General features: G+C 45.2%; 1 protein-coding gene across 4 annotated transcripts in view; it reads right to left on the reverse strand.

Annotated features, from left to right (window-relative positions):
* The window catches only part of TRAPPC8 (trafficking protein particle complex subunit 8), a 2,435,788-nt gene that overhangs the window by 1,246,242 nt on the left and 1,166,805 nt on the right, over positions 1-22,741 (reverse strand). For all 4 annotated transcript variants that reach the window (XM_069620968.1, XM_069620966.1, XM_069620965.1 and 1 more), the window contains one exon: positions 6,756-6,980. In XM_069620968.1, coding sequence (XP_069477069.1) covers positions 6,756-6,980 — 225 coding nt within the window. The remainder of the gene's footprint in view (positions 1-6,755; positions 6,981-22,741) is intronic.

The following is a 22,741-nucleotide window of genomic DNA, read 5'->3' on the forward strand; positions in this document are numbered from 1 at the left end:
CTCCCGGTTATAATGAAAACGCAGGTAGGTATTACCAGAGTTTTATGGGAGCTGCAGAAAAAGCAACCTTCAGGTTGCCAAGCACTGAGGGTCCCCACCAGATGAGTGACAAACCCAGGCCTGCCCAAAAGAGGAATGAGGTAGGGACGACCCTACAAGAGTAGAAGCAAACTTACTGAGGCAACAACCTCGAAAATGGTCTGCAAATGGAGCCTCTTCTCTCCCCCAGGACTGCAGACAGCCACTAATGACAGATTTGATGCACAAAAACCAGTAAGCAAGTGGTACCAAAGCGGCCAAAAGGCTACAACACTCTGCAGCCAAAGAAAAGTGTAACGCTGACACCTCCCAGTGACACATACCCTTTCAGGGTGAGGGGACACACACTGAGACTAAATTAGGCACTTGTGCAATACCCCAGCACTCTCAGCCATGTGGGCTACATAACATAGCACATTAAAACACAATTGTGGCCTACAGGCACACCTAAGCAGTTCCCCCCTGTCAACTAAGATCAGGATTCCAAAAAGACAGCGAAATGTCAAGGGGACAAAGTGAGTCAGAAATAGTAAAGTAAAACAGGACTTTCTCACACAACATTAATCACTTCAGAAAGCTTGGATAAAGCAAATTGCATAGGAAAGGCTTAAATTCAGGAACATATTTACTCTCAAGACCTGTGATGGACACAATGGGTGCACCAATATCCTTCAGAAGTGTCCTCTACTCCTTTTTTTAGCTAAATGTTTGTTGCTGATCATGCTTTAACCTCTAAGGTGTGTGTTTTTGGCAGTCGGTACTTAATGATTTTATGACTGAACTGTTGTTCTTTTTAAGGAGTTCTTATGAGATATCAGTTGTATATACTGGGTTGGTCTGGTCATCTAATCTTTATTTTTAATTTGGTACTTTTAGCAAGTTTCCAAAACTGCAGCATTTTCACTTCTTATTGATAGGTGTCACCCGTAGTGAAGCTAAGACACTGCATTGATCCAATTGAATTATCTCATTAACTTTACATTTAAAACAAACTGGTGTTCAATAATACACATGTCTTGGTAGAACTACTGGATTACTCTACAAATGTCGATTTTAAGGTTATATCAAGAGCCAAAATATTACCATTCGTCTGTTTTAGGGCATCAAGTCTAAAGGACTGACAAATGTAATCCGTGAATTCATGAAATATGGATAGATGTAGCAAGAATGGTGCACACAACCTGCAAATCATAAGCTCTGATAATTGCTTCTTTGATGCTCAAATCTTACATAAAGTGCCTTGATATTTACCTTTATTTAAGGTATTTATGTAGTGCTGATTTAGCCCAAAAGCTAATTTGTGACTTTCACAAGCAAGGACCACCATTCCAATATCATAGTTTTTGCTAAATCCCACCAATAGCCTTTGCCGCTCAGCTTAAAACCTATTTATTCACTGCTTTTACAGACCACGCACTCGTATTTGTACATTTGTCATTCTGGTTTTCAGACTCTGCAACCATCTTTCTTGATGTCCAGAACAGTCCAGACTGCATACCAAAAGCCACTAAAAAGACCTTGCAACAAATGTAACTTTCATTGGCACACAACTTTCAACATGCGCCCAGATGCCTTTGGGCCCGGCGTACTATATAAATGAACAAAATACAAATACAAATGCAAATATGCTTCATAAATACTTACAATTATAATGAAAATACATTTACAACAAAGTAGAGCAATCACATTTAGTACCATCCCATGCTCAGGAAAAATTAATTGTATGGCAATTTCATCCGTTACTCCATCATTCTATACAAAAAGAACTGCCTAAACTGCAAATTGGTTTGCAATCTCCAGGTCCTGTGTTATTTCCAAACACAGAAATATGTGTAACTTCTTTTTAAGGGAAGCATGAATTGCTTAAAGCCTAGTTCCCTTAAAAACAATAAAGAAATGCTCAATATGGGGGCATTGCTGCTTGCTATGAAGCCTATATTCCGACTATTAGCCATCAAGTTAACATTGAAGCCATGTTAATTGAGCCACCCCCCACCCCCCCAGGCTCGATTCTTTGTTTTTGAATGCTTTTCTTGACTTTACTGCTGACTTGTAGCTGAGGCACGCCCATCTTATCATCCTGGGTGAGTTTAACCTTTGATTCAATGAGCTGCAGAACTCTAAGATTCAAAGCTTCCTGGCCTCTCTGAAGGAGCTTTCTTTTCTTCAGCAGGTCAGTGAACCGACCCATTCCCTAGGTAACACTTCGGACCTGATCTTTCCACCGGAGGCCGAGGTTGCTGTTTTTTCAGCCTTTTAAGTCCTATGGTCTGACCACCTAGTTGTTCCTTTCACCTGGGCCATTAAGGGTCAAACGGATCATGCGGCAGGGTTGGCACTCTGTACCTAAAACTGATTTGGTCTCTTCTACACATGCCTGTCTTCCAGGGCCTTCTCTTGTGGATATGAGCCTGCTTACTGCTACTCTGACCAAAGGCACCGATAAACTGGCCCCTCTAAAGAAATCCAGGGTGTCCTCACGCCTGAGCTACGTGCCCTTCGCCTGTTCCCAGACCGCCTGCAGGTATCATCTAGCCATTGTCTGTGATAAACGCACTAACTATGTGACTCATATTGAAACTTTGTTGAATCATGCTAAAGAACTGTTTAAAGTGGTTCGCAACCTCTCCACTATGACACCGCCTCCAGTTCCTTCCTCTCAGGCTCTCTGTGACCCTGTCCCAATTATTTATGGACATAATTTGCTTTATTCGGTCTAACATTGCTGCTACCATCCTTCTCTTACTGTTGGCCCAGGGCCTCCTGAGCCCCCGCCTACCTGCTCCTGGTCAGCGTTTCCAACTTTTTCGGTTTTGGAGGGGACTGCCGCTGTTAGCAAACTGAGATAGTCTTCCCCTCTTGACCCCATTCCTCTAGATCATATTAAATATATCCTCCCTGACCTTGCCCACCTAATGACAGAGGCTGTTAATATCTCCTGCTCTACGGGAGTGATTGAGGCATCGCTTAAACTGGCTACGGTTATCCGGCTTCTGAAAAAGCCTTTGCTGGATACACTGGTCCCCCCCAACTTTCGTGCTATTTCTCTTCTTCCTTTCCCTATGAAACTTCTTGAGTCCCTGTTTTGCCCTCTACTCTGCACTTTTCTCAAGGAATCTTCCTTTTTCATCCTTCAGAGTCTGGCTTTCGACCAGGACGTGGGACCGAGAATGTCTTTGTCTCTGTCATGGACAATCTGGCACGGACTCGGGATGGGGGCGGCGTCAATGCTCTGATTTTGTTGGACCCATCGGCCGCCTTTGACATTGGGAGTCCTTCTAGGTCGCCTGACTGGGGCCGGCCTCTCGGGCACAATCCTGGTTTGGCTCTCTTCCTTTCTTTCTGACCATTGTCAAATCCTTTCACTCCCTCCCCTTCTTTTCTAAGGCCATGCTATCTTCTGTGGTGTCCCTCAGGTTCCGTCCATACATATCCCCCTCAGCAGTACAGTTGGTGCAAGGAATACCCTCTTCGAGAGCAAGGGCTAAAAGAAACTGAATGTCCATGAAGGTAATTGTTGTCATCACGTTCACCCCCTTCTTTCTGACTGGTTGGCGCCTAAGCTACATTATACTGCTTAATGTTCTACTGGCTCAAAGGTTCTGTGCAATTAAAGCCAGGAGTTAGGTCTAAGAGCGTTCTCGAATGGGATGAAATGACCTTCTATAGAGGACAAGTATACCACAATGGAAGAGAGATCAGGTTAAAAAATGTCGACTAAGATCCCTCTATCAGCTAAACAGGTTATAAATCACATGAAATTGCCCAAGGTGTGAAGGAGAAGATTAAGAGTCAAAACAAACACCTGTTTAATGGTGGACGTGTTTCTTGCTGCAAAATCTGCAATTGAACTCTGGACTTGTACCCACTTCTAGCGCCAGAACAATGCAGCACATAAAAGATTTGTCATGTAGTTGGGACATCTATTCTGCAATTACGACACGCCAGAAAAGACTACAAATAAATGCTCAACCATGGGCTGCCTCTAGAGGGCAGGGAGAGAGGCTGCCTTATTTCAAATACTGGGATAAACATACATACCTCCCTATTCCTTTAAACTCCTGAGAGGAAAGATGGATGGTGAGATATTTGTCTCCAATAGTAGACCTGTATACATTTAATTCATCTGTTTTAGGGGGCTGCCAGGAATACTCTATGATTGTGCCTAGATTGTGTTGAATCCGTACTTAGACCTCTTTCTTACAGAGGGATTTGGTTCTCCATGTATTCAATGGCATCTTTATTATTACAACAAGGCTGGTTTTATTGGGCCTTTTTTCGTTTGGTGACAGCCTGTGTGCCTCCCTTTTGTAAAGAGATTCTCTCCTCTGCTCTACTGCTAGCCAGGGAGGTTGGAGAGGTTAGAATTGGGTATGTGTCCCCACTCCATTGCTCCCTGCTTGCCAAGCTCTCCCCCTCCGCCATTAGGTTCTGATCTGTTATGGTGAAATGCTGTGGTTGCCACCACCATCCTCTGGGGTTCAACCCCCAACAGCATGCCCTTAGAGTCCATGAGACACAGGCCAGCCAGAACACGGAAGGCATTCCTCAGGTGCTCCCTGGGGGACTGGTAGCCTTGTTCGGAGGCCACCCCCTCCCAGCGTTCTTAGTGCTGCTGACAAAGGTAAGGAACAAGGTGCATTTCAGGCCAGGACGAACCAAACCCTGCCACATAAATGTAAGGTAACATTTAAATAACTGATCTCAACAGTTATAGATAAGTGGCGAATGCATCCATTCTACTCAGAAAGGAGATTAAAAACCTCAGTGAGTGGCAGAAATGTAACTGCCGATATATGGAACAACGCTGAATGTCAAGCATACCAGGGCCAGGTTAAGCCACTAGGACTAGAAGATTTGGCAATGACTTGCTACCAACGTGTAGCTCGATCATTTTGGAAGAATGTCCTAACCAAATGTAACATCGACCAAGGCAGATCGACCAAAGCAGAACATGTACAGCAGAGAGGGACTATTCACGTTTATTTTCTAGTGGGCGTGGCTTGGAGTCCAGCTGTAGAGGATGGCTCTGAGTTTCTCCGACAAGACGTGGCTATTGGGCCCCAGATGTTCCGCGTGGGGTGAGGGGTGGGGTTCTTGAAGCCCCAGCAAGCTCGAGCATAGCAGTGAACTGGTGAGGAATCCCAAGAGTCAGTTTGGACCCGGACCTCCTCGTCTTCCTGGAGTTTTCAAGGGTTACTGATGTGTCCCCCAGTTTCCAAGATGGCGGGAGCCAACATGGAATAATGCAGCAGAGCTGCACGGCGTCAATGGCTGAACGGGAGAAACAGAGGAGGTGGTGCTCTCCGCAGAAGACTTGTGGCACACTGGACTGAGGGGCTCCTGATTCTCTACTATAACAATGTGCCCCTCGTGCTCGATGGCTAGGGCTCCAAAGCTGAGAGGTGTACGACACGGACAAGTTCATACTGCTCCTCAAGTAGGAGGAGATATCTGACTCTAGGAGCGCAGATATGTGGGAAGCGACTGAGGACCCTCCGTTTGGATCCCAGGCCATATTATGATACCACCCTCAGAGCTTCCTGGAGGGGGGAGATATCGGAGCCTGTGATCAGCTGCTAAGAGTGCTGAAGCTGGTAACTGTTCAGCTAGGAGCCTGGTGGATATGTGAATAGTGTTTGGCACAGGATTCAGTCATGGCCTTATTGAGAACAGTTTACTCCTTTAAGAAGGAATAACGGTTAATTGAGATCCACCAGACATGTTTCAGACTTGCCCCTGCCATACCGGCATTTAATAATGTCTTGAATTTCATAATGTCGATCTGAATTTTATAACCCTCAGATGGATGAAATGCTCATTCTGGCCCAAATAAAAAACAGTTTTCTATGTCCCAGTCCTAGTGGCCCTTTAAAGGTATTGCACTGTACTCAATTCTCCCTATTTTAGTATTCCTTATAAAGGAATTGTCATGAGCACCTTACGTGTGAAGGACGTTTTCGTCTTTCTTAATCTTGCACATTTAGCAGCCTGTTATTAAGTCTCCACCTTTTAATTCAATCCAGTTCAACTGAACTCATGCATTGGCAGTATATGGATGAAAAGATGAGTCGAGCACACCAGACATGCGACAATCCACAGACCTACTGGCCTTTCAAAAAGGTAACAGCATGTCCTGACATCTCCCCATCTAATATTATCCAACTGAATGGTAGTCATTTGGGTGCCCTCATGTGGACAATCAGCTGAGTAAGGCACAACCCGAATGTGACTGATTCTGTCTCAGTGGTACCAGAGTCACTGAATTCCAGGCTTGTAATATTAAACTTTTGCTGCATACAATATTAACCACCAAGAATGGTCTAATTGTATGCACCATCAGAAAGATAAATGGCTGAGACAAGCCCACCTGACATGTAACAATCATTCACAGCTCAGTCTTTCAACTGTACTAGCATGTTACAAACACCCTGCATTTTTAAAGTCACATAAAATGTGCCTGTTAACCATTTTCTGCCATAAACAGCATCCTATAACTCAAACGTCAATCTACCAGACCAGTATTACAGTGTCAAAGTCCCCCTGTCTCAGCACACACTTTTGCCTCCATGTGCCCTTTCTTCCATGTATCCATCCTCTGCCTACATCTGATGAATTATGGTGAACACAGAAAACCTTCTCAATATGCACAAGCCAAAACTACTGACTTTGTCAAAATGGTTCTACCTGTTAGTAGGAAAATATATTTTTCTTACCTTGTAAACATAAAGGTACTCCCTGAGAAATGCTCCCTGTTGAGCTGCTGGTTGTTTACTATCATTGATTAGAATGTGTCTGAAGGCAGATACAGCATTATCCAACTGGCGAAGCGTGAATGACTGACGTCCAATGGTGAAGTTAATATGATCTTCTGCCAAACACCAGCCTTTCCCTTTGTAAACTTGCATTGCCTGACAGTAACATCGCAAAGCATGCCGCTTCTAAAAATAGAACAATTCAAATTAAATAACTGCACATGTTGTCTATTTGTCATCATTATGTTTTACAAAAGAGGTATAGATATCAGTTTTTTAAAGAAATAAGATAATAGCTTAAAACCAACATCAAAGAAGGAACAACATCCTGACAAGGAGCAGAGCCCTGAAAAGTTGGAGAATCTATATCTTAGAACAGGGGAACAAGTCGGGTTAATTACCTTCGTCCAAACATAGCAATTATGACTGCAAATTGAAAGGTGTTGTATGACAACAAATACATTCCGCACTTTATTTCCAATAAAAACACACTTGGTGTGCTATTTGCTTTTAACTGACATTTCAAAAGATGTGGCTTTGTGGTATCAAAAGTATATGTTCAAAACATATCAAGGGCTAATCTATTGTATGTTCTTACAAACAAAGGTTTTTCATTTCTTCAAATAACATATCTGATTGAAAATAATGCCAATACTTCAATGCAAATGCATACATGGAAGCGGTAGGCTTTAGTGTTTATGGAGCAAGTTCTATGCATAGCCAGGGACCCTTTGAAACATTTCTACCTCCTTCAGAGCATGAACAATTGCAAGGGATGAGCAGTAGGTTTTTAACTTGATGCGTTAAGGGAGCTTTCTGGGGCGTTAGTACTGTATGTTCTGCTGCAGCATTTGTTTATGCAAGACATGTTGAGCGGTCAAGAAAGTAGTCTACCATCGCACTACTCCTACTCCTGGACAGTTGTCACAAGCTCAGACAAGGTGGAGGTGGGTGTTGGCCTGGGCATCAAGTCATTCATAAGAATAGGGTGCAGGAGGGAATAAGTGGTGAAGGCTAGAGCTGAGCAGTACCAAAGAAGGCTTTGACATTGCTCCTGAGATCCAGGGTCCTCTCACCTACCAATGGTGCTAAAGAGCGTTCTGAGCAATACACTTGGTGGTCCAAAGGTAGGGAGACCAATTTCAGCAGTCTCCAATCCTACCAGAACAGGCAGCATGAGAGCTTGCTGAGGAGCATCTTCCACAGTGTCCAGGGGTAAGTCTCATGCGAGTGGCCAGCCCAACAAGGAAGTGAAAGCCATTGATGGGTTACTGGGGGAATGCAGCGGAAGCACTTCCCTACACTGTTCGGTAGAGCTGTTTTTTGGCATCATGGCATCAGATTTAGAAGTTGGTGGCTGCCTGCGAACAGGAATGGGCACACTGGCTAGCCTTGGAGGGATTGTGAGGCTTGGGATACTGGCATGATCAGCGAACATACCAGCAGCTGGCGCTAGGAGATAAAGATCATAGATGAGGAATCCGTGGGAAGGAGTCCATTCGAAGTTTGGGTTCTAGGTGTTCGTCACAATACCACCTAATGATTTGGGCACAACATTCCCATTGTTCTGGTACAAGAGGTGGGTCTAAAAGACATCAGACAGGTTTACAACGTTAAGAGAGCTTACAGTTTCCACTCAAGAAAATTCACAGTCAAAGGCAGTCAATGGGGGTCCTATGATGAAGATCCAATGAAACTCTGATGTGTGGGTGTTAATGATACAAAATCCAGCAAAAATTCAATCATTCCCGTTTGAGGAGAAACAATATTGCTCTTCCTGGATCAAAGCCAGACATCTATGATGCAGCAGCGTAGACTCCTGATCACTATGAAAAAATTGGCAGACATATTAACATCTGCTTTGGTCTGGTATGCAGCCAAAGTGAAAATTCAACACTGTGGTGACTACAGAGTCTTTTCTGACCATGAGGCTGCAGAGACCTTTATAGAAAACGTTAGTGGCAATCTGTAGGGGGCAGGAAATTAAGAGTCTTCTTCCTGTTAACTGAGATTTGTTTCCCCCCCTTTTTTTTTTGTGTTTATCAAAACAAATTTCTTTGATTTTACAAAGTGCTGCAAAGTCTATACGAAAGGAAGCTCTTCGTTCTTTGATGCTGGATGCTTATTGCTCTATGAATGTAAACATTTGGCATACAGGTGCTGTGTGTCAGTATGAGGTTGTTCACCTATTAGGTTTTTTAGATGGTTTTCTTCTTTAAGGCATTTTGCCAGAGCCGAGTCTATGATCTTTGCTGCTGCAATTGTCCACAAGGTTTTGTTTCCACCAGACTACTTCTTCTCGTAAGTCAAATGGCTTTAATAACGGGAGTAAAAAGGCTTGCCTTAGGTCTGTTGTTTTTGTGAAGTGTGTTAGAAGATGGCGTATTGTTTCAATTTGTGTGGGATCTTTGCACAGTCTGCAGGTGCTCGCGTTGGTCAGACCTCTCAATGCTCTGATTTAGTTTGTTGGTAAGAGGTTAAGTTGTGCCCTTAAGAAAGATTGCCTTAGGGTTTTGTCAGGGAATCTTCTAACGATTAGTGGGTGGTCGCTCAGTTTTTTGGTGTGTTGCGGCAAATGGGCAAGGAGTTTATTGGATGCTGCTTTTTCTTGCGTAAGTATCCAATCTTGTAGATCCATTTTCTTTTTGATTTTGTTGGGGGTGAGGAAAAGCTCTTCTTTGGTGAAACCGAGTTCTGTCGGGGTATTTTCCTTTTTTGTCGCCCAGGCTGATAGTGATTTGCAGTTTCCTCTTTGGATTTCTTGATTAATCAATTTGTATTGAGTAGGTGCGTCTGGCATGATTATTTTCCTATATAACGACATTTCGTTCACGTCCACGGTCGACTTTCATGGAGGATAGTCCTAGTTCTCTTCTGATTGCCGCTATCGCTGTTGATTTAGGGAATCACATTACTTTTCGCCAAAAGTGGTTCTACAGCTTGTCTCAGATGGCTTATGGGATTGTCAGGAAGGCTTCCCCCCATATGCCAGGGCTGGGACCACTTTACCTTTGAAGAACTTTATGATTGGTAGCAAAGAGAAGCAGCCAAATTTCCTGTCCATTGCTTGACCCTGGGCTGCGAGTTTTCTGGTCTTTTCCCAAAGATTGTGTTGCATTCTTGCTTCGTTGCCTGAGCTGTCAATTAGTACTCCAAGATATTTGAACTCTTTTACCACTTCAATTTTGGTATTCTCGATTGACCAGTGGTGTGGTTTTTTTCTTGCAGCCGATTTCTCGAGGATCAAGCTTTTTGTTTTCTCCTTATTTATTTTGAGGTTGTTTTCTGAGATATAATTTGCTAAGTTATTTAGCTGGCGTTGCAGCCCGACGGGCGTTTGATCAAGGAGTATGGTATCTGCGTAGAGGAGCCTTGGAATTGGGATGTCGCCCAGTTTCGGTGCAAAGGTTCTGAGATCTTTTCCGGAGTCTTTGTAATACCCAAGGAAAGCCGTAAAAAGTGCTGGGGCTAACGGGCATCCTTGCTTTGCGCCTCCGTTGATTGCAATTTCTTTTGATAGGGTTCGAGCGTGGTTTAGTTTTACCCTCATTGATGTGTCTCGGTGCAGTGCCTTTATAGGCTCTAGTAATTGAGTTGGGCATTTCCATTGTTCTAGTTTGGACCATAGCCTGTCACGGCCGATTTTGTCAAAGGCCTGTGTTAGGTCCACAAAGGCTATGAAGACCTTACGTTGCTGTCCACGAGTAGTGTTCTTTATGATGTTGAGTACCATGATGTTTACTTGTGTTCCAGTGTTCTTCGTGAAGCCTGATTGGAAAGGATCCCAGCTGGGTGAGTTTATGGCCCACTTTTGGAAGCCTTTTAGCAGCAGCGAGCCAAAGATTTTCCAGATAGTGTCTAGTAATGCGATAGGACGGTAGTTGGTAGGTTCGGCTCTATCACCCTTTTTAAAGATCGGGACCACCGTGGCCCTTGCCCATGAGCAAGGTATCGATTTTGAGGTTGTTACTGTTTCGAAAACAAGGCTTATAAACTCAGCCCATTCTTTTGGATTGTTTTTCAAGTCTACGTTTGTTATTCCACCTGGTCCTGGCGCACGGCTTGACTTTAGTTTGTGGATTCCATCTTCTATTTCTTCTATGTTAGAGAGATCTTCCCAGTGTGAGTTTTCGTTTGCGGTGTTTAATGTATATAAGCCATTGGGGCTTTGGAATAGGGTGGAGAAATGGGACGTCCATCTTTCTTCACTCACTGTGTTGGCTAGCTTATTGGCCTGGTTGCTGTCTGTCTTTTTTATGAGTGACCAGAAGTCTCTGGAGTTTCTTCCCATTACCTTTTTGAGCATTTCTTCTGAGTCTTGTTGGTATAGTTGTATGCGGTGGGATTTTAACCAAGCTCTGTACTTTGCTACTTCTTCTTTTAGTCTTTTTTCCATAAGTGTCGATTTAGATTTTGCTGCAAGGCGTTTTAGTTTTCTTAGTGCGCAGCGCCTAATTACCAATAGTTTGTCGTACTGGTGGTGCCCTTGGGGTTTGCCTTTTTTCTGAAGCGTTGAAGGATTTACCTGGTATTGAATTAACAGGGGTTGGTAGTCTGGTTCCATTTTGCGCCTGTCAGGTTCTTTGTCAAGTTTCTTTTTGTGCCAAATCTTCTATCCTTTCAGCAGTCAGTCTTAAGCAGTTCCCTTGGGTTGATACTTCCACGTCTTCCGTCATTGTGTGTTTGTCCAGACGTTGTGTGGACCATGTTATTTGGAGGATGTTGTGGTCGCTTTCCTCTGTGCGTAAAACCTCAAATGAGGTTATGAGGTCTAGCATGCCTTCTGAAGCAAATATATAATCAATTGTTCCCGCTTGGGATGCTCTTTCCCAGGTTGGAATTTGGGGGTTTGTTGATGACAACTGTGCCGTGTTGTGGAGGTTTCTGGAATCCATTAATTTTAACCATTTTTTGCCTCTTGAGGCTCCTCTTGTCGCGATGTTGAGTGCTGTTAGGTGAGAACTTTTGTAGGGACATTTAGCATTCAGGTCTCCGCAAATGATTAATTCAGTCGTTTGAGTTTATTTGTGTCTCGTCTATTTCTGTTTCGATTATGCGTAAAAAATCGTCATCTAAGATTTTGTCTGGGTTCCAGTACGTGGTTATTATTACGATCGGGGTTTCCCAGCTTTTATTCGTCTTCTGATTTTGTCGGGTCCACTTCACCTTAACTGATAGATGGTTCTGTGAAGTGGATAACTCTTTTTGTATTGCCAGACCACTGCCTGTTCGAACTGCGATCAAGAGGCCTGCAGATGGTCGGCCTGTTTTTCCTCTTGAGGCTTTTGAGGTTGTCAATTCGTAGCCATCTAAAGCTGGCAAGGTTGTGAGCCAGGTTTCTTTTAGTGCTAGAATATCAAAGTCTCCTAGATTTGTTTTCCCTGTCCTCATCAGGTGTTTAAATCCTCGTGTGTTCCACGATGCCATTTTCAGAGTAGCTGTCGTTGAGAGCAGGTTTGTTGATTTTCCTGGATGTGGTTCTTTCTCTGCTCTCGTTGGTCGTTGCTATTTTGTAGACCTATTTGGGGTTGTTTTTGGGAGCCAGGACCATAGCTGTTTTATCGGTCCAAGGGAGAATCCGGTTGTCTTTTTCTGTTCTTTGTCTTTAAGGTTTTTTCTTGATGTAGAGATCTTTACTTCTCTCGTTTCGTTGCCGGCGTGGTTGTTTTTCTTTCTGGGTTCTCTCTGTTTCTTTTTTGTCTGCTAGTCTGGTTCTCAGGGTCAGATGGCATGCCTTTTGCGGGTTGATTCCAGCGGTGTTATCACCTTCTCTGTTAGCTCTGAGGCGGTGCAACTGGGAGTTGTCCGGGCTGCACCGGGTCTGCTGGTTAGGCTTTTGGTAGTCTACGCCGTGTTCCGTCGGACGATAGCCTCTTTGTCGTAGATCCGTGTCGGTTTCTTTGGACCGCTACCAGTATATATGCAGTGTATGATGAACAAGCCATGGAAAGTTCTGAAATTGACTTGCCTCCCACCACCAAACCGTCAATAGCTTTATTGCTTGTTCTTTGGTTTCCACAGGGAAATCGCCCCTAAACACTCCTAAATTTTAACAAAGTAAGCATATACCAGAAAGGATCCTGGTATTAAATTGCAATTTTCACGGAAATCTTGGAATGATGCAAATATGCCATCTTCGATTAAATGACCAAAAGAGGAAGAGTTGTCCTCACCCCACACGCAGCAACCTGTAATAACTAAATCCTTGTCAAATATATTATTACGCAGAAGAAAATTATGCTTTTTTATATCCCTCTGTGAGCAGGAGGGCACAGTGCCTGACCTCCATTCCTGGGGCGCTGCTCCCAGTGGATATCCTGGCGGGTCTCCAGGTGGTGATGCAGAGCAGTTGGTCGCAGATTGGCGGCGGGGACAGCTTCGGAGCACCGGCGCGGGTGCAGTAGTGTGTGGGACGCCGTCAGAAAAGGAATGGATGGTATTTCAGAGACGGGGCCCGGGAATCCAGTCACTGACCTTTGGGAACTGTCAGACATCAAGGCTCAGGTCCCCCTTCGTCAACATCACTGGCCACGAGAGGGAGAAACAAGCAGGCCAATGAAATATGGCTGACACCGCGAGGATGAAGGATGAGGTATGAGGAGCCACAGCCCATAAGAGAAACATGCGCATGTAGTGGATAACAGCCCGGCTCACAAGTCCTGAGAGTGGGTTAACAAGGGAACCCATTGGACAAGGGGAGGGACACTATGATTGGTGGGAACCAAGGGAGGCTAATATAAATGCAGCTCAGAGCAGTACAGGGTGGTTCTCATTCACTTTCGTACAGGACAGGAACTGGACCCTGTCGGAGAAGGCTCCTGGAGACGAGCGGGTTAAGACTGATCCATATGCATTTGGAAAAGGACTATTGCTGAGAACAAGCGTGAAGGAAAGGATGAAGTAACCGTATATGTACCTGGTGTTCACTCTGAACTACTCTACTGTTATAAACTAGTGGAAACGGTGGGATCGGAGGAATGTCATGGAGGGTTACTGAAACTTATTGCAGACAGACAACAACTTCAACAAATGATACCAATCCTAAACCAAATCCCAAGCCGACAGGTTTTTCAACAAGCCATACAGGCCTAAGGAAACCAGCAACTGACAGCACAAGAGAAGCATCAGGACGCGTTGTTACAAATCTCGAATGTATGCACCAACACCCAAGTCCACCCTGTTGCATCGGTCCTGCAGAAGTATCAGGAGCGGGACGACCCAACATTTGTCTTCACAAATTTTGAGTTGATTGCTCGGACCTCTCAGTGGCCTCAAGAGATTTGGGGTCAATACATAGCCCGACTGCCGACAGGTCCCATGCAGGGAGCATATCAAGCAGTGAATCCCACTGGTGACACTCCATCCGTCGATATTAAAAGAGCTATATTGGAGACACTGGGACTGGATGAAGAACCCCATCAGCAAAAGATAGAGGAAACGTGACATGGACTAAGTGAGACCCAAAGACAACTGTATTATGTAAGGAAGTCATGGTATCAAACAGTGAAGACTGACACAAGTGATCACGGTTCAAGGGTGTTTACTGAACTTCAAATGGGTTGGTTGAACGCCTATCTAAACCTAAGGATAGGAGCAAGCTATGACCATCAAAAAATAATAACACAGTCCAAGTCAAATCTCTGTCAAATAAAAGGGCCTATACTAATAAACCTATCGCCAATCCTTACTTATAAATACAAAAGAGTGTGGGACAACGATGTATGCAAAAGAAAAGTGTTCAAGAAATAATATGTCAGGACGGTTAAGCAGTTGGCCTCCGTTCCCCGAGTTTTCTGCCCGGTGCAAGGTGGCCATTTAAGCTTCACACTTACTCTGGCTTCTTGGCCACGAGGATACCGGTCAAAGCACAGACATCAGGGCTTTCTGCCAAAGCCTCTTTCCAATAACAGTTTCTTACTGCAGAGGGTCTGTCGTAACAAAGCCTCAAAGTTCCATTCCTATCAGGATTTTCACATGCACAAGTTCTCGCTTTCTATGTTCAACATGGGTCTCCCTCTTCAGGCTGAAAGCCCCTTTTTATCACAATATTCACACTTGGTCTCCCTCGTGCGGGTTCGGACCATTTATCTCACTCGTTCGGGCTCGGATCCTCGTGCTATGAATCTCCCTCATTCGGGTTTGGATTCTCTTGATATCAAAATCGAAGTCTTTCGAATGTGCACTGGGTTTTGCTTAATCCATCACAGAACCACTCTGATTAACTTCCCAAAATTATTCTCATCAATCTTCTACTTTCATTTCTCTTGGCGGGATACCTTACAGAGACTTTTGAATGAGCATATCCATGGTACCGGACCACTTTGTCAACTGTATTGTCTCTTTCCTTCTCAAGTTCAAACATTCATCAGCAGTTTAGTTTTACTCGCGTCTTTCATCACACACATTTAACAATGTTTGTTCCAGCTCTTGTTATACAATGTTGCCGCATGCAACCTTGAGTTCAACACAGACCGGTCCTGCATCAGTCTCCCAAATTCAGCAGCTGTGTTTCTCTTTCTGGCACTTCTTTGTTCTTGTAGCCAACGACAATACAACTGCTGCTGCTCCTCCCAGTCTTGGTCAGATATGTGTGAGGGCCTTCGGTATCTCTGACACACAATGCAGGATTCTTTAGTCTGGTTTCCTGGCCTTATGCTTTATGCCTCAAAGGTTTCTTGAAAGTAACGGCGTCTGGCCAAGGTCAAGGGTAATTCCCTTCTTACGAACGCTTAGGGGGTTTGTCGTCTTTCTCCCCTCGTTCATCTGCAGACATGAAACTGTTATACCTCTGTGTGCTTTCCCTCGCTCAAAGTGTGCTTTCATGCTCTACCTTTTATCAGTGTGGGGAAGTCTAATAGAAGTCAGGTGTGAGTGATCATCAGTTACTGCCTGACCTTGCCCGACTACAATAGTGGGACATGTCTAATCACTGCTCTGGTGTCAGTCTGTTTTCTCCCAGAGCGGGCTGTCCATGTGAACATGCTGTGAAAGGGATAAGGAGGGAGGTAAGGTTCCCACGTATCCTACCTGGTAGGATTGGGTAAAGGTGTTGCAGGGGGAGGAATACTGAGTCTTAAGATCCGGTGTACCACTCCCATTCCCTGAAAACCCCTCACCCAGGTGATCCTCCTGCACTGGTACACCCCCCAGGAACTGGATCCAAAAGCGAATGCAGTGTCCAGGCCACCTGGATGACAGATCCCTGGGGACTAGCAGGTGAGACACCTTCTCGTTTCTCACAATTATAGGGTCAAGGACCCGACATAAAAATGGCTGCAGCCTGAAACCTCATCCATGGCGGGAATAACAAAGGATTATACTAGAACAATTCCTAGATGCATTGCCCCGACCCATACAAAGGTGGGTTTGGCAGCATCATCGACCCAGTCTTGCGGAAGCAATCAACATCAACTCCACTTAGCAGAAGGCCGGGTACAACTGGGGTCTGAGTCCTACGAACCCAGTCAAAAACACTGCAGGGACTGGACCACCCAGTACCAGAGAGAACCGACAAATCCCATCAAGTTGGATGACACCAGAAGAGGTCCCCACAATTCGAATTCCATAACCCAACAGCGCTGGGACCACCCAGACAGCCACAATGTTTTAAGTGTGGCAGATGGGGACACATTGCTTGTTTCTGTAAAAAAGAAAAGAAAAAAGAAACATCCCGAACCTATGGAGATTCAAATGATGCAGACATCTGTTGGCCAGAGGTGGCTATCCCTACACAATGGGGATGCAGGTAGACCGAGTCCCTACCTTTGCAATATTAGACAGTGGAAGTCAACAAACCACCATGGTACACATGTAAATCCCTGGGGGTTGGGTGATAGTTTGCCTTTAGAATTTAATGCATATGCAGGGATGTGAAGCCTTATCCTTCCAAGGTTACATATCTACTTGTTAAGGACAAGGAGCATGGGATTTGGGCTGCCATCCTACCCACTCTCCCACTCCCGTGGTGATAGGGTTCGGCGTTCCAAGTTTCCGGGAACTAACTGAAGAGAAGCAAATAGAATGGTTAAGGGAATGCCCTTTTGCCAATGCTGAGGTGGTTAACAGCCCCATCTGTAGGAAAAATAAAAAAGGGGAAATACAACAAGAAAACAAACCTGAGAGTCCTGCAAACCAGTGCAGTCGACAGGGACCTATAAGGTAAAATCCCCTTCTTAAGGCATGATGTATTAACAGACCCCACTCTGAAAATAGCCAGAGAAAAAGCAGACCAAGGGGTAGAGCCCCATGACCAATGCTCCCCTTGGTTCCTCCAGAGAGACAGTCTATGCTGTAGAGTCTTGAAAGATGAGACTAGGAAAGAAACAGAACAACTGCTAGTTCCCAGAGCACACCGGGAAACAACATTAATGTCTCAATCACCCAGGAGGTGGACACATGGATTCCCAGAAAACGTTATTAAACTTGACTAGATGGTTCTACTGGCCAGGGATTTATGGTGAGGACACCAGATACTGTGCGGCCTGTACCACCTGTCAATAGACGAGTACCAGCAAAAGCGCTGTTAGAAAGAATGCTGATAATCACTAACATTCCAGAGAATAGAGAAGGATCTGATTGGACCCCTCGAATCGTTCACTTGAGGATACAAATGTGTACGGATTATAGTGGATTATGCAACAAGATATCCCAAAGCTTGCCCCATGAGGCTCAGCAAAGCAGATATGCAACCTACTGACAACCTTCTTTGCTCAAATGGGGATTGTGAGACAGGCATGATATCAAGAGACACACAGACTCAAAGGGGGTTGTTTCAAAACCTTTATTTAATAAGGTTCATGGGTTGGGGTAATGCCTGACTGGTCCTAACTCTAAAGGGGCAATTCCCTCAACTGATGTTTCTAATGGCTGTCGTCTAATAGTCCAAAATAAAAGTCTGTCTGTGTCTAAACCTATGCTTGCCCTCACTCTATACAAAAAATGTGATAAGTCTTTTAAAAAGGAAAATGGTGGTTCAACAAAAAGTGGAAAACCAAAGTTGGTTTCGGGCGGTCAACACACCCGGTGCTGTTTGGTCAATGTGACAAAGGCAAGTTCAATCAACAGGGCTGTTCTTAAGACCTTCACCACAGGACCATTGTAGCGCTCCCAACTACCTTAAGTGTGAGTACCTTGGGGTTCCCATCCCCAAGCTTTAGTTTATTCAAGTTTCAAAACATCATGAGAAACATGTAGCAGTTCCTTTTGGAAGCTTATGGGGGTTCCCTTCCCCACGCTTCAAACCTTTCCACACTATAAAGAAAACTAACAAGTCTCCAACTTGGTTGGGCCTCTTAGGGTTCCCTTCCCCAAGCTCAGACCTATTCCAATTATCAAACACAAAATCAAATGTTATCAGGATGCTTTCTTTCGCAAGCCCCCCAAGGTTCCCATCCCCAAGCTTAGGCTTCTTCCTGCTTTCAAACACAAAACACAATATTTTACAGTTCCTTCTCGACTCCACAGGGTGTCCTTTCCCAAGTTTTGGCCCCTTCTATTCGAAAATGCAAATTCAGCTGGTCAGGATGTACATCTTCTTTATCTACAGTCTTGTTTTCATACCACCCTTTCAAGGGATAGAATCAGAGGATTTTGAAAACGCCAGGCTCTTTGCTTTTCCTAAGTGCAACCACTCGGTTCATTTCTCTCTCTTTGCTTTCTCACTCTTACTTTTCTTTGTACCTTTTTCTTCAGATGCTTCCCACACCCCTTTACTACTTCTTTCTTTCCATGCATACTTGCATGATTCACTCTTACTTTTCTGATCATGCCCCTGGCACTTCTCCTTTACTCTTCTCGGGCTATCTTGCACTCCCTTTGTTTTCCTTTTTATCGTGCCCCAGGCACTTTCCTGTTACGGATCTCTCACACACTTTTCTTCACTTTCACTCGCTTTCCTCTCCGATCAGTCTTTTGCTTGCCTTCCGCTCTGATCTGCTTTCGCTTTACTTTCTGCTCCATTCTTATTCTGAGCTGCACGTTCAGCTTTTACACTTTCTGCTCTGCTCTTGCTGTCTGCTGTGCTTTCAGCTTTTCTATGCTTTTCTTACCTTGTTGTGTCACTTGTATTCCCCATGCCTTTCTCCCGCTCCGCTCTCATCCAAATTTACGCTCCAGAGTTTCTTCCAGATTCTCCACAAAACTCACTGGGCAGCGTCGCGTTGAGAGGCGGCTCCTCTAGGTAATGCAGGGTTGAGGTTAGAGCCTCACCACCTGCCGCTCAGGCACCCTTGGGGTCTGCACAGGCCCCAAGGGAACAAGCACTCTTTCGAACCTGGCCGGCAGAATGCAGGCAGCATTTCTCCGGCTCCCTGGAAACACGGCTCCCTCACCACGCTGCATCCCTTAATCCACACCAGGCTGGCATCTCCGTACACCGTCCTCCAGCCTGCAGATTCTGCTTCTCTCTGCTCCTGGGCTGCTCCGTTCAAGACTGCATCCCGAGCTCGCGCCTACCTTTGTGCAAGACCACAACTTTTATAATGAATACACCAGTCAAGTGGAGTCAGGTGTGAGTGGTTACTATTGAATGCCTGACCCTGCCTGACTATTAGTGGGACAACCAGAGTTCTTTCTAGAGAAGGTTCCCCTTATCTTCCTCCCCATGTCATTCCGGTGGGTAATTCTTTACTGATCTTAGTTGCCTCCTCCTAGTCTCATAACCTGTTGGAAATGGGGAGGGGGAAATGGGGTGAGATTGTAAATATCCCCATGAGATAAAGGAAAAGATTAGAAGTATAACAAGATTTAGATTGAGTTCTGATCATCTTATGGTATTAACAGGGGGTATAAGAAGATCTAACTTGTTCTTCCCCTAAGGAGGACGTTGTTTCCTTCTTTATGTCTGCCAATGGCTTAGTGTCCATAGGGTTGTAGGTGGTATTCCCTATGATATAGATCGTATTCTTAGTGCTCTGATCTTTTGTTACTTGCGTCTTCCTCCCTCTCCCTCAGGGGCAATCAACACTCTCTCTTCTCACTCCAGAGTCATTACCGATAGGATGTGATTTAGGGATTTCGCTACCTGGTTTTAGGTCATGGGAATCAAGATATCCTAAGAAGGCACCTGGGAATTCCTTCTCCAGAGCTGTCTCGTTAGAATAACTCATCTCTCCTAGGGTGTTCTCCTGAGGGTAACCCTGGCCTCACCTACCCTGGTGATCCTCCCTCGCTTGTCCACCCCCCAGGGTTGGGATCCAAAAGCAATGGCCCTCCCAATGCTACCTGAGTAGAGGGTTCCTGGGGTCTACATAGGAGAATACCCCTAGGTTTCTCATAGGATCCTTAGTGAAATCTTGACTGACCAAGGGACAAACTTCTTGTCCACCATCATTATGTAAATCTGTCAACAGTTACAGATGAAAATCAAGACTTCTTTCACCCTCAAATGGACTGACTGGTAGAGTGGTATGACAAGGCTATAAAACAAATACTCCAAAGGATTACGGGTCCCCGAAGGAAAAAACTGACCAAGCGCCACCACTAGCCTTGATGGTCTTCCTTGATACCCCCAAGCATCAACGGGATTCTCCCTGTTCGAACTGCTGTTCGGTCACCAACCTAGAACACTGTTGGATATGGTTTGAGAGGAATGGGAACAACTGGAAAATAAACAGTTACCGGGATATGTGGCAGAATTGAAGGGACGTCTCAAAGGACTAAGATGTGGTGGAACAGAACCCAGGTGTCATGATCTCTGCTTCCAAAAGGTCAGGGTTTTCCCAACTCCCTTGGAAGCAGATTCATAACCCAGGTTCCGAGTGCCAACCAGTCCCAATTGGGACCTTTTGGACCCAGTCCTGGCGCCAGTGGCACCAGGCTCATAAATATGCCCAGTCCCAGCGCTGGAAGCGCCGGGCTCATAATGCTTGGGTGGACTTACCTGCAACAGACCATGCTGCTTACTTGCCTGCCAGTTGAGCCTCTGATCCTCTTCTGTTTGGAACTACTTTTCCTGTTGGGTGGGGCAGGAGCCACTCCCTAGGTTTAGAACACTGGAACTCTTCTGGAAAGCAGGAACTCTTTTCTTACCTAGGCGTGGCTGTGGAAGGAGACACCTAAGCACTACAGGAGGCTATTTAAACCACACCCGATGGATGAATCTTGCTTTGCGTTATTCTGCATCCTCTGCAGCAGAACGCTCATCGTATCTTCTGCATCTGATCCTGGGCCTAAGGAAAAAGGCTTACCATCCTGAATCCAGTCTTCAGCAACACCTATAAAGACAAGAAAGAACAGGTTAGCATTACGGTCTTCAGTGACAGCTCTTCACTTACCTGGGCCATCGGCTGTCACCAACGCCTCGCGCTGCATTCTGAAAGACAAAGGCTTACCTACTCTTCGTGCGCTCCGGAGGTCTTCACTCTGCATTCCGGCATCGGAAAGACAAAAGCTTACCAACTCTGCGCACGCTCCGGAGGCCTTCGGCGCTGCATTGCGCATCTGAAAGACAAAACAAGGTGCGTTTAAAGACATTGGGGAACTTTAATACTCACGTGCCATTACTCCTTTCCACATCTAACCCAGTGGGTATTCCGGCACCCTGCAGCCGCTCCGAACTTGTACCTGCAAAATAAAAAGACAGAGCGCATCGTGAAGCAGGCAACAAGCGCTTACTTACGTGCTTCCAGGCGCTTCTATTCATCACACGGGCTCCATCTTCAACTCACTTCAGCCCGTCATCCACCATCGCCGGAACCCTGCAAAACAAGAGACATCATTACTAAAGACTTTAAAGACATTAGAATTACTCGAAACTTACCGTTCGTGCAGTAAACGACGGACAGCAGTCCTCTGAAGTCAAGAGGCCTGCTCCCCTTATCCAGTGAAGAAACTGGGTACAGCACCCTGCCCCGAGGCAGATGGAGAGCACGGCGTTCACTTACCTAAGGTGAGAGCGTTAACCTTCGGGGTTCTACAGGAGAAGAGAAAGGGAAGAAGAGAGACATTCAATAACCCAGTTCATTAATCCCATATTTTCTATCTGCAGACATCTTACCCTTCGAGTCAAACATACAGTGCACAGAGGTCCAGCCCAAAGAGCCAGCCGTGTGTTACACATCACCTTTGAAGATACGGTATACGCCCAGTCAAGACCGGCGCCTCTACGGGAATCAGGTGAGCGTTACACCAGGACAAGCACAACGAACACAGGAGACCCGATACAATAGACAGCCCAAAGCAAAATCATTCCAACCAGGGGATAAACTGTTAGTCTTATTACCCACTAAGGACAATAAAATATTGGCACCCTGGAGAGGACCCCATCAGATGGGCCCAGTGAACTACCTTGTGTCTCAGCCTGGTACAGGCAGTAGAGGCAAGCAATCATCGTGGAGGTCTTCCACGTAAACATTCTTGAGGCCACATCTGGCACAGGCCTTGAAAAGGATCTTCCTCCGGGTCGATAATACGGGGCAACATCCACTGGAACAGGAGTAACACCAGATGTCAGAGCAAAGGAGTCAACGAATGTCATAAAAACTTGTAGAAACAGTAGAAGAAAATGTTTTATTCTGAGAGAGATTTCTGAGGACTCCCAACACAATGTGCAGTAAAAACTCTGACGATGTCCTTCAAGGGTGGAGCTAAGTGAGCCCTTTCTATTGGCTGTGGAAAATCTGACCCAAAAATGACCATTCTAGAGCACTGAAGTTACTGAAGTTTCAGTTTAAAAAAATACACTGCTCTGTTACAGAGGATTCACAGCCTGACAGGGAATATTCATACAGAAGAAAAAGTTACATACCAACTGTAACGTTCCTTCAATGGAATGTTCCTCCCACGTATTCCTCATCTTATGATATTCGTATCCCAGCTCTGCTGCTTCGGTAAAAATGTCACCAGAGGGCGCTGTGTTCGAAGCTGCGGAGTCGCAGTCTCTCGAAAGCCGCGATCGAGCGTCAATGTCATCCGCTGTATAAAGGGCTTGAGCAGCATCCGTTACCTCA

Source organism: Ambystoma mexicanum, chromosome 5q (assembly GCF_040938575.1).
Source record: "Ambystoma mexicanum isolate Mex_15411 chromosome 5q, UKY_AmexF1_1, whole genome shotgun sequence".
NCBI classification, from domain to species: domain Eukaryota; kingdom Metazoa; phylum Chordata; class Amphibia; order Caudata; family Ambystomatidae; genus Ambystoma; species Ambystoma mexicanum.